The sequence below is a fragment of the Apodemus sylvaticus genome, chromosome 1 (assembly GCF_947179515.1).
Source record: "Apodemus sylvaticus chromosome 1, mApoSyl1.1, whole genome shotgun sequence".
Classification (NCBI taxonomy): domain Eukaryota; kingdom Metazoa; phylum Chordata; class Mammalia; order Rodentia; family Muridae; genus Apodemus; species Apodemus sylvaticus.
In genome coordinates this window covers 194,360,956-194,373,268 of record NC_067472.1, presented here as the reverse complement: position 1 = coordinate 194,373,268, position 12,313 = coordinate 194,360,956, and the positions used below count along the sequence as shown (strand labels likewise).

The 12,313-nt window shown below is 40.7% G+C and overlaps 1 protein-coding gene across 1 annotated transcript; it reads left to right on the top strand.

The window, feature by feature from the left end:
- Positions 1-9,860: 9,860 nt before the first annotated feature.
- On the top strand, positions 9,861-11,608 carry LOC127683426 (homeobox protein CDX-1-like). The gene is made up of 4 exons (XM_052180657.1): positions 9,861-10,041; positions 10,158-10,357; positions 10,796-11,201; positions 11,472-11,608. Exons 1-4 carry the CDS (start codon positions 9,861-9,863, stop codon positions 11,606-11,608), a joined length of 924 nt encoding a protein of 307 aa, XP_052036617.1.
- Positions 11,609-12,313: the final 705 nt, after the last annotated feature.

Below are 12,313 nucleotides of genomic sequence, written 5' to 3'. Positions count from 1 at the left end.
CCCATTGACAAACATAACAGAGTATCATTGATAGTGTCAGGGGTTGGTTCTTGCCCATAGGATGGTTTACAATTTGTGCTGGCAATTAATTGGAAATTGCCTCAGTTTCTCCTTCATCTTTGTCTAGGCAGTGTTTCCCATTAATAAATACATCCATTTTATGTTCTCAACACTACCTACCTCTCAACATTACCTGACAGTCACTACTCTATTCCCTTTCTCTCATAGGCTTTCCCCATGGGTCTACCTTGAACCTAATGCATCAAGGTCTGCAGGATCAGGTGCATCCTCTCCTTTTGAGGCCTCTCAAGGCAGCCTAGGTAGAAGAATGGCTCCAGAGACAGCCATTAGCTTCCAATCTAGTTATTGGGGGACCCACATGAAGACTGAGGTGCACATCTGCTAAATATATTATGGGGGCCTAAGTTCAACCCGTGTGTGTGTGTGTGTGTGTGTGTGTGTGTGTGTGGTCTTTTGTTGGCTACTGAGTCTGTGAGAGCTCCCAAGAGGGCTGGTCCCCAGGTTTTGCCATTCTTCTCCAACATCCACTCTGCTGATTTTATAGGTGTGTGCCAAATGAGTCTGTTACTCTCAGTTTCTTTTCCTAACTAATGTGCAGTTAATTTTTCTTTAAATAAAAGTACTTTCTTTTCTTTATTTGATATATTTTCATTTACATTTCAAATGATTTCCCCTTTTCTAGACCCCCAAACCCCGAAAGTCCCATCAGCCCCCTTCCCTCCCCCTGTTCTCCCCCCCCCACTCCTTCCCAATTCCCTGTTCTGGTTTGTGCTATAATGCTTGACTGAGTCTTTCCAGAACTGGGGGCCACTCCTCTGTTCTTCTTGTACCTCATTTGATGTGTGGATTATGTTTTTGGTATTCCAGTTTTCTAGGTTAATATCCACTTATTAGTGAGTGCATACCATGATTCATTTTTTGAGTCTGGGTTACCTCACTTAGTATGATGTTCTCCAGCTCCATCCATTTGCCTAAGAATTTCATGAATTCATTGTTTCTAATGGCTGAATAGTACTCCACTGTGTATATATACCACATTTTTTTGCATCTACTCTTCTGTTGAGGGATACCTGGGTTCTTTCCAGCTTCTGGCAATTATAAATAGGGCTGCTATGAACATAGTGGAACATGTATCCTTATTACATGCTGGGGAAATCTTCTGGGTATATGCCCAGGAGTGGTATAGCAGGATCTTCTGGAAGTGAGGTGCCCAGTTTTCTGAGGAACTGCCAGACTGATTTCTAGAGTGGTTGTACCAATTTGCAACCCCACAAGCAGTGGAGGAGTGTTCCTCTTTCTCCACATCCTCGCCTACATCTGCTTCTCCTGAATTTTTAATCTTAGCCATTCTTACTGGTGTAAGGTGAAATTTCAGGGTTGTTTTGATTTGCATTTATAAAAGTGCTTTCTTGAGTACAGTTTGATCTGTCTCTTTTATTTGAGACAGTTTTTTATTCTGTAACAGCCATGGTAGTCCTGTGACTTACTCTGTAGTCAAGGCTGGTCTGGAACTCACAGAGATCAACCTGCTTTGGTGTTCCAAGTGTTGGGCTTAAGGAGTGCAACACCATATCTAACTTGAATTTAATTGAATGTGATCTCTTCTACTACATACCATTGCAAAATATCAAAACTCTTAGCATTATGGAACTAGAGCTGGATTTAACTGAGGGTTACTTATTGTGGAGATGGAGTGATGGCTCAGTGAGTCAGAGCAATAGTTGCTTCATCAGGAAAGCCTGGTTTAGTTCCCAATCTCCACTATGTGGCTCAGAACCATCCATTGGGAATTGTATTCCTTTGGAGTCTTAGCCCTCCTTCTGTCTGTAGGGTTCCAGGCATGCTTGCACATTACTGACACGTGTTCATGTATACACCTACATTTCCAACAAAAGAAAAGATTGCTTGTTGATCTTGATTCTTGAAATTTGGTTCCTAATTGGTCTGGAATCCCATATATGCTATAACTCCAGACGCAGGGGCTCTGAATCCCTTTTTGAGGCACAGGGACCGCACACATGAGACATGAACACTCACAGAAAACTGAACAAAATGCAAATGGACTTGTAGAAAATGAATTAAGTTGGGTGTGGTAGGGCTCACTTTTGTTGTTGTTGTTTTTTGAGACAGTTTTTCTCTGTGTAGCTCTGGCTGCCCTGGAACTCAGTCTTTAGACCAGACTGGCCTGGAACTGAGAAATCTGCCTGCCTCTGCCTTCCAAGTTTTGGGAATAAAGGAGTGCACCACCCCTGTCAGGCTGGAAGGGCTCACTTTTAATGCCATGAATTGTGATGGAAGGATTCTATTCTCCAGGGCATCCTGTTCTTTGTTCCCAAAGCCTGTTTAGAAAAATTAATCCAGGAGTGGTGTTACATGCCTTTATGGTCAGTATTTGGAGGCAGAGTCAAACTCTGAGTAAGTTTGAGACTATTCCAGAATATCCAGTGATATGAAGAGTGATGATGTCACCCGAAGTAAATATTCATTAGGTAGCATTAAATCAGATTGTAGGTAAAATAGTGTTAATTATTTTCTGAAAGGAATTTTTATAATTACTCTTGGCAGAACAGCTAGTACAATGACAGTTGTTTTGTTTTTCCATTACAAAGATTTATTCATCTTATATTATTTTGGATTTTTTTGTTTTGTTTTTGGAGACAGGGTTTCTCTGTGTAACACTGGCTGTCCTGGCAATCAATCTGTAGACCAGGCTGGCCTTGAATTAAGAAATCTCTCTGCCTCTGGCTCCCAAGTGCTGGGATTGAAGGCATGTGCCACCACCTCCTGGCATTATTTTTGATTTCTTAACATAGGGCCTTTGTACGTAGTTCTAACTCTCCTGGAAGTGTTTATGTAAACAAGACTGCCTTCCACAAATGGAGATCCTCATCCATTTGCTTTGCAGGTAATGGGATTGAAAGGCTCTGTTATGATGCCCAGCCTTACTTCATTTTTACATGTTGTACTGGATGGGTTAGTGTGTGAACTTGACACATTCTTTCACAGAGAAAGGAGCGTCAGTTAGGGAAATGCCTCCATGAGATTCAGCTGTGGGGTATTTTCTCAATTAGTGATCAAGGGGAGAGGGCCCCTCCTGGGTGGTACACTCATTTAATCCCTGTCATTGGGAGGCAGAGGCAGGCAGATTGCTGAGTTTTCTGAGGCCACCCAGGTTTGCAGGGTAGGTTCCAGGACTGCCAGGGCTACACAGAGAAACCCTGTCACAAACAAACAAACAAACAAACAAACAAACAAGTAGTCCATAATCATAATCTTCCTTATAAAGCCAAAGTGTCCAAGTCCTTCCCTTAATCCAGCCTTCTCTAACATTTTTTCGAGACACTGGAATTGGGTTACAGAGAAAACTAACCAAGGATGCTACTCCTTTCCAGGTTCCAGACAGCGCAGCTTTGGCACAACTAAAACCCTGAAGAAACAATGTCCATTGCCGTTATAACTAGAACTAGATAGGCCAGAACCTGTTGAAATCCTAGCAACTGTAATTAAATCTCTTTGGGGCTTCCAGTAAACATTCCTTGTGGTCTCACATTTCCAAACAGCACAGAAAATAATCTTCTGCACCACCCAACTATGACCATGGGATCTAGTCCTGCCATCTCAAGGACACATGTGAAAAGATCAAATGCTTAAATGGTCTCTAAGCACTGGATGTCTACATCCCACCTTTCAGATAAAACCTTCACATGACCAAGGATTTGTGGAGCAGGACTCTTTTCCATCATACTCAAGTGAACCTCCAAGGGGTAATTGCTTTGTTAAGTGCCTAAACTGGGAGCTGACAAAGATCCAAACAAGATCAAGCCTCCTGGTGTAAGGAGGGTGGCTTTGAGAATTGATAGAAAACACCTGCTATCCAGTAAGGGCAAAGACTACACTTCAGGTTAATTTAGATGGCTCATAGGGATCCTGAGATGCCTTCATCATTAGTATCATAATCATTAGAAGGCTCAGGATCTGTGTCCACTTGGCGAAACAATCTTTTCAGTAGTCATTGATCTCCAATTCCTTTATGTGAAAAAACACAAACAGGATCTCATTCCCGTATTAAAACAGGGTTGGGGCCATTCCAAAGTATTAGTTAAAGGATCTCAACATTTAACCATGGCATATGAGCTGGAAGTGTCTGGATTCCAGCGATGATCTACTGCAGACTGACCTTTAGCATCAGTTTACAAAAAATTAAAACAAATAATGCAAAAGCGAGATGTGCTTTTGGTGACCTTGGAAGTTAAAACTCACCCTGTTTTGTTTTCTAAAGCTAATTTTTCAAATACATTCAACAATTCCTTGTCCCATTGGATCATGAGGAATTTCAGTTTTATGTTCAAATCCAAATTCCTTGCAAAATTGTTCAAAGCTGTTTCCAGTGTATGCAGGCCCATTATCTGTCTTGCCAACTTTAGGCAGTCCCTTAGCAGTAAAAGCCTGTAAACAATGAACAATAACCTTTCTAGAAGGTTCTCCTCTTAAAGCAGTTGCAACTAGAAATCCTGAAAAGCTGTCAATAGTAATATGTGCTAAGAGGAAAACTCATATAGTTAAGTGCCTCCAACAAGGAAATGGAGAGAGCTTACATTAGCAGCTTGACAGAACATCTGACAGCTCTACAACCAAATGAAACAAATACATCCAAGGGGAATACATGGCAGGGAATAAACAAATTCAAGGCCAAAATCAACAAAGTAGAAACAAAAAGAATTATACAAAGAATCAACAAAACCAAGAGTTGGTTCTTTGAGAAAATCAACAAGATAGATAAACACTTAGCAGACTAACAAGAAGGAATAGAGGAAACACGCAAATTAATAAAATTGGAATGAAAAGGGAGATATAACAACAGAAACTGCAGAAATTCCAAATATCATCAGATCCTACTACAAAAGCTTATACTCAACAAAATTGGGAAATCTGGATGAAATGGGCAGTTTTGTAGACACATGCCAGCTGCCAATGTTAAAACCTGATCAGATAAACCATCAAAATAGTCCCATAACACGTGAGGAAATAGATTCAGTTATTAACAGTCTTCCCAAAACACCACCATCACCACCACAACCACAACCACCACCACCACCACCACCACCAAAAACAACAACAACAACAACAACAACAACAACAACAACAACAAAAACACAGGACCAGATGTGTTTGTTGGGAATTCTATCAATTCTTCAAAGAAGACCTACTACGGATACTTTTCAAACTATTCCACAAATCAGAAACCCGAGGTATCCTTCACAATTCATTATATGAAGCCACAGTATTGCTTATACATAAACCAAACAAAGATTAAACAAGGAAAGAGAATTCCAGACCAATTTCCCTTGAGAACAGTGATCCAAAACTACTCAATAAAATTCTTGCTGACCGAATCCAAGAACACATCAAAACAGTAATTTACCAGGATCAAATAGGCTTCATCCCAGCAATGCAAGTGTGGTTCAATATATAGAAATCTTTCAATGTAATCCACTACATAAAGAAACTCGAAAAAAAAATACCCCACAAGATCATTTAGTTAGATGCTGAGAAAGCATTTGACAAAATTCACTATCCCTTCATGTTAAAAGTCTTGGAATGATCAGGAATTCAAGGCCTATACCAAAACATAGTAAAAGCAATATACAGCAAACCAGAAGCCAACATCAAACTAAATAGAGGAAATTTGAAGTAATCCTACTAAAATTATGGTCCAGAAAATGTTGCCCACTCTTTCCCTATTTATTCAATATAGTACTTGAAGATCTATCTAGAGCATTTAGAGAACAAAAGGAGGTACAGTTTGTAACACTTGTCAAAATGTTACAAACTGGAAAGGAGGTAGTCAAAACATCACTATTTGCAGATGATATAATAGTATACTTATGCAACACAATAAAACAACACTAGAGAACTCCTACAACTGAGAAACAATTTCTGCCATGTGGCTGGATGTAAAATTAACTCAATCAAATCAGTAGCCTTCCTCTACTCACAGGATAAATAAGCTGAGAAAGAAAATAGGGTAATGACACCCTTTACCATAGTCACAAATAACATTACATATCTTGGTGTCACTCTAAGTATGCAAGTGAAAAATTTGTATGACAAGAATTTCAAGTCTGTGAAGAAAGAAATCAAAGCAGATCTCAGAATATGGAAAGATCTCTTTCATGATCATGGATTGGCAGAATTAAGGTAGTAAAAATGGCCACCTTGCCAAAAGCAAACTACAGATTCAATGCACTCCCAGTCAAAACTATATAACAAAGACATGCAGAACATATTTATACCTTAAAAACCAGACAGAAACAAAAGTAAGATGGCTACACACATTAAATTATTTAAACCAGACCAAAGGCCTGGTGTGGAAGGCATTCTCTTGGAGACATGGGATTAGGAATGTGATGAAAAATTGTGGGAGGGAGGTCTGGGAGGAAAGTAACAGCTGAACTGGGAAGTAATAAAAGTAAAATATAAAATGTAAAGAAATAAAGGATTACAAACCAAAAAAATTAAATTCATGGGTTCTATAAAATGAGGCTACACCTGGAGTAGCATCAAAGGGTGGGAGAGAATAATGGATTTGAATATTTCAAGTAGGAGGAGCCAAAGGGTGGGAGGGGCTTTGAATTCCAGGTTAGGAGAGATATATAAGGGCAGGTCTTCTAAGGAGAATTCAAAGACAGAGGACTGCGCAGGTTACAGGAAACCTCTTCATTCCTGGTGAATTGGTGAGTTGCATGAAATGTCTAAGGTTGCTATGTAAAGGGGGTATCAAGTTGGGGAAAATTTGGGAGACAGTGGAGGAGGATTTTTGGTGATTTTTTTAGCCTGTATGGGTGTTTGATTGGTGAAGTATAAAATATGCCCTGTATACATGCAGAAGATGTTATTTAAATTTAGTAGATGGTTCAAGTCTATCCCATAAATGTGAACAGTGCAGAGCAGTGATTTGCCCTGATCGGGGCACTCTATGGATGAGCTTTCAAGAGACCTCAAGGGGCTCTATTCTTCATTCTAAGCACAAGATTGAATCCTGGGCTGTTCAGAAAGCCTGGATCAATAGATAGTGAGGCCTGTCTATAGGACGAAGGAAAGAACTGACAATGGGATCTCAAGTGACCTTGGGACCAATTGAGGCTCCAGATTGCCTAGATAAGGCATAGTAGTGGCATTCTGACTCAAAAGTGTGACATCTTGGATGGTGTTTGGCTGAGCAGGCCCTCCTTCATCTAAAATCTGTAACCATTTTGGATGCATGGACCACACCTTTAATCCCAGGACTCGGACACTAATGGCAAGTGGGTTTTTGTAATTGTGAGCCCTGGCTTGCATGTATAGTGTGAATCAGGAAGTCAGGGGCATGCACATGGAACCTGCCTCAGTCTCAGAAGAGAAAGTTTGGAGAAATAAATAGGTGTTAGTGGTGGCCGGAAACGTGCATGTCCTCTTGGCAGCAGGATGAGAAGAGACGCATTTTTTGAGATTGCTCCTAGAGAGTAAGGAAAATTTTTATTTTCTCAATGGAGCCCATGTTAGGAGGAAATCCTACAGGATGGCACAGTTCTTTGTTACACACCTTTAGTCTTAGCCCTGCTTGGGAAGTAACAGTTAGGCTGATCCTTCTGAATTCTGTTTCAACCTTGTGTTCTGTTTGACTCACATACAGCATAGTTCATTTAGCGAAACTCAGTCACAAAAGAAAAGAGTACAAAAAAAGTCTGTGATCTGGCCATATTTCCGTTAGATATTAAGTTGTGGCTACAGACTGGATGTTACAACAGGGTGTGTATAGCTGCTGGATTCTAGAGGATGAAAGGAGGAGCCTGTGGTAGGGTTCTTGATAGGGAGATTCAATTAAGGCTAAGTCCTTGGTATAGCACTTCAATATCAGGGGATCTGGCTTAGGTGTATGTGCCTTCTGACATCCAGAGTAATTAGATCATCAATGCTCTTGTTTAGAATACGGGAGTGGAAAGGGTCCATGGAAATGGGACATGTTCCATTACCCTTGATTCTTTATTTTGTCACAGGGTGTCATACTGCAAGGAGGAGAGACTGGGATCATGTTTTTCCAATTATGATAATATTCCTTTGTTTAAAAAATATTTAATCTTTTTTACAATCCAGATTTTATCCCCCTTCTGGTCCTCCCACGGAAAGTTCCACATCCTGTAAGTCTAGTTTCCTTCTCAGGGAGAATGTATTCAACCCACCCCCTACCTATAAGAACTCCCTGACCACTTCGGGCCTCCAGTCTTTTTGGGGATAGGTACATCTTTTCTGAGGGAGTACAGTCCCACAGTTTTCTGCTGAGTATGTGTTGGGGGCCTCATATCAGCTGGTCTACGCTTAATTGGTGGTTGTCTAGTTTCTGAGAGATCTTGGGGGGTCCAGGTTAGTTGAGACTGCTGCTTTCTTTCTTCTATCTCTTGTATTCTCCTGGTAATGATTAATTATCCCAGATCTCATTCCTTGGTTTTCAATTTCCAGGGTTGCCTATATTTGTCTTTGTTATATCTACTTCCAATTCTAGGTCTTGGACTGCATTAATAAAAACTTTCACTTTTTTGATTGTATCTTCCTGTATTGCTTATGGGATTTATGTGTTTCCTCTCTAAGTGCTTCTACCTGTTCACTTGCGTTTTCTTATATTTCTTTATGTGAGTTATTTATATTTCTTTAAAAGGATTCTATTATCATTAAGATAAGATTTTAGGTCATCTTCCTGACTTTCAAGTGCATTTGTCTATCCAGGGCTTGCTGTGGTGGGAGAAGTAGTTTCTGATAATGCCAAAGTTTACTGGCTTCTGTTTCTCATGGTCTTGCTCTTGCCTCTTGTCATATGGTTATAGGGAGTTTTTTTCTGGTTGGGGTGTTTCTGTTTGGGAGTTTTCTTTTTTGTCCCTAGGTTGACTCAAGTCTCATGGTAGGCCAGTTGCCTTGGATGTGGCAAACCTCCTGTGGGATCTTCTGACTGTGGAACCTTCAAAGGGGCATGTACACTGGTGACTTGTTGCCCTGGTGGCCGTGTGTCTTCAGGGAGGCCTTCTTGAAGACCTTTGAATTGTGGGTTCTTTAGAGAGGCAGAGAAGGTGGAGATATGTTGCCCTGGCTGTGACACATCTACTGGGATGCCTTCACACTGTTTACTCTTGAGAGGATTTGTCAAGCTGTTGCCCTATGTTTCGCTGTTAACCAGGGAAGCATAAGTACTGTAGGTTTTGTTTCCCTGCATGCAAAAGAATTCCCGACAGGCTTTCAGACTGTCGATTCAGTTTTTCTGCATGCTGCAGTGCCCCTGGGAGTTCTTCAGACTTTGGTGTCAGTTGTCCATTTACTCTGTTTGCAGAATTCCTGGGTTTGTGATTTGACTTTTGTGTCAGTTGCCCTGCATGCCACAGAAATCCTGTGAAGCCTTCAGGCTTTTATTTTCATGGGCAGAGGCAGACTAGCTAGTAGTCTGTCCCAACAAAATTTCACAGCCAGAAGTGTAGGATATGGAAAATTTAAACATTGGAAATGAACATTCAATTGCCAGCTTACCTGGACTGGCAACCTCTTGTTAATACTGGAGCCAAGTGCATATTTATTTCAATACTGAGAATACTTGTAAGATTTGGAAACAGAGGCAGTTGTTCAGAAAGAATGAAGATCCTGTCTGATTCCTGCTCTGTAACAGTCCAAACCAAATGCTGGGTAGGCAGGATGGGTAAATCAGTGCTCTCTGTACGTTTTTTTGACGTGTTTTCTTTTACTAGATTCTCCAGAACATATTCCAATAGGTTCGGAACACACATAGGGCTGAAGGTCCCTCCTTGTATCCAAAATTCCAAATGCCTTCAAGTGCACCCATAGAAACCAGACCCCAAAGGCTTCAAGAGACTGCAAGGAACTTACCCTTTCAAGTTTATTACAGTCCCATATTGACCCCAACAAATCCAATGCAATCAAGTCTTTCAGTCCCTGAAAGGGACCTACATCAGCAAGAGTTCCAAGGACCATCAAGAAAATCAGGTATCCAAATGCAACTAGATCCTGTACTGGGCCCAGGTTTACCTACTTTGAAAAAACCCTCAGGGCGTCTAAGTTATCAAATACATAATTGAAATCTTGTTTCCATGTTCTCATAGGATCTGTGGTACTGTCAGAGAAATATGGTGACCATCAATCTGGCCCTGTGACTTCAAGAAAGGTGCGGAAGGAACGCATTGTGTACTCCAAAAAACAAAAGCACCTGCTGCAAGAACATTTTGATAAGTGTCAGTACCCAAACCAGGATCAATGTGTGAAGCTGGCAGAGTTAGTTGGTGTGACAGCGAGGGACATCAAGGTCTGCCCCTCTCTTTTCCCTCAATCCAACAGCAAAAATCTACACTTTCCCATCAGAAACTTTAATTTTGTTCTTAAATGCTTAGGGCAGTGATGACAGTTTTAGGTGGTGGATATTTATGAATCAAATGCTGGGACTCAAATTTTTATCAACCTGGTAGCAATATAGAATAGCACTGTTTCCATTCAGGGTCTCAGAAATCTAATCACCAGAGCTCCTGCTAAAATACAGGACACACTGGCTCAATCTCCCCAGTCTTATGTTGTCTGGTCATACACAATCTACTTTATTATAATATCTTAGCCATCTTGAGTTTCCTGCTTCTTTGTTTCTGACATGTGAATCATTGCTCTACAAACACCTTTTATCCAAAATCTTCACCTTGTGGTCCTGTTAGGGGACAACAGGCATTCTTCTGATATCTTCTTTCTTTTCCAGATCTGGTTTAAGAACAGCCGAGCTAAGTACAAGCGAATGGCTCTCCAGAATATTACAGAAGCTTTGCCAGAGACCAATGGAAGTTCAAAACCAGTTTTTGAATCAACCCACTTTCCTGGTTCCATACCTCTTGTTGCTGCTGAGAATGGAGAGCCCATGTGTTCAGGCACATTTAGTGAGGTTTCCATTCCCAAACTCAACTGCATCCAGGAATCTTCTCTGCATAATTATCAGGCCAGTGATGCAGACAGGTGTAGTCAGCAGGAAGATCTGCTTGTTGGCCATGCTCCCATTATAGATTGGGATTCTGGTCAATCAGCAGCAGTTGAAGCCCAGACTGATCTAGCAGTGACTGAATCTACAGATGTCCTAGAAGCTGCCACCCATTGCCCAGAGGAGGCTCAAGGTTCAGGTCCATCTGCAGAGGAACTCTGGCAAAGAATCCTTGACGACTTGGAGAAATCCGAGGACTGGCTTACTCCAGTGACTGAATCTACAGATGTCCTAGAAGCTGCCACCCATTGCCCAGAGGAGGCTCAAGGTTCAGGTCCATCTGCAGAGGAACTCTGGCAAAGAATCATTGACGACTTTGACATACCCGAGGACTGGCTTACTCCAGTGACTGAATCTACAGATGTCCTAGAAGCTGCCACCCATTTCCCAGAGGAGGCTCGAGGTTCAGGTCCATCTGCAGAGGAACTCTGGCAAAGAATCCTTGACGACTTTGACAAATCCGAGGACTGGCTTACTCTGGATTACACCCCAAATCCAACTTACTTCTCTCAGCTCCTTGACCATTCCAGACATTTATAGTCATGAAGAAGTGTGTTATGTACACCCTTCATCTCAGTATTTGTGGGAATTAACCAGGCCTTTCTGTAGACGTTGTGTACCACTGTGGTTTATATAGAGGGGTTGTTTCAAAGCAACTGTAAATATTCATTCTTCATTGTTACATTGTGTTCTCATGAAATAAAAGGAGAAATAGTTCCTGAAAATTATTTTATTACATATATTATCCATTTACATTCCAGTCACTACTGCATATGTCCCACTGACCTATAGTTCTTCACCCAACACATTAGGTAAAGTTTTCCCCTAATATTTTTTAACGTTTTTTACCTTTATTACGATAGTATCACATACTATAATAGAATAGGAGATTAACTAATTCTGAAAGAAAAAAATCAGGACAAAGTGTCCTTGCCATTTTTGTTTACATTAAGGATTCAGAAAGTGGAACAAATTAAGACGACTAGGTAAACACCTAAAACCATGCCAACTTAGCTAAAGTTACATAATATTAGGATTCAAACCCTAATTTAGATATTACCAAATTATTCTCTAAGTAAATAAGAGACCCAAAACGTTATTGAGTATAACAACTTACACATGAAATATACAGCACTTTGTTTTCTCAGAAAGCAATAGGGCAGCTCTTAGGCATTTTCTTTGTACAGTGACTAGAAAATCTTGATATGACTAGGCACCTCAGCTTTACCAGTAAGCTGATCAGAT

What these genes read in the sequence shown, in the direction of transcription:
- LOC127683426 (XM_052180657.1), top strand. Translation starts at nt 9,861, where the DNA reads ATGCCTTCAAGTGCACCCATAGAAACCAGACCCCAAAGGCTTCAAGAG. An exon ending in AGGACCATCAAGAAAATCAG is followed by an intron (nt 10,042 to 10,157) that starts GTATCCAAATGC and finishes ATGTTCTCATAG; the next exon opens with GATCTGTGGTACTGTCAGAG. An exon ending in TGACAGCGAGGGACATCAAG is followed by an intron (nt 10,358 to 10,795) that starts GTCTGCCCCTCT and finishes TTTCTTTTCCAG; the next exon opens with ATCTGGTTTAAGAACAGCCG.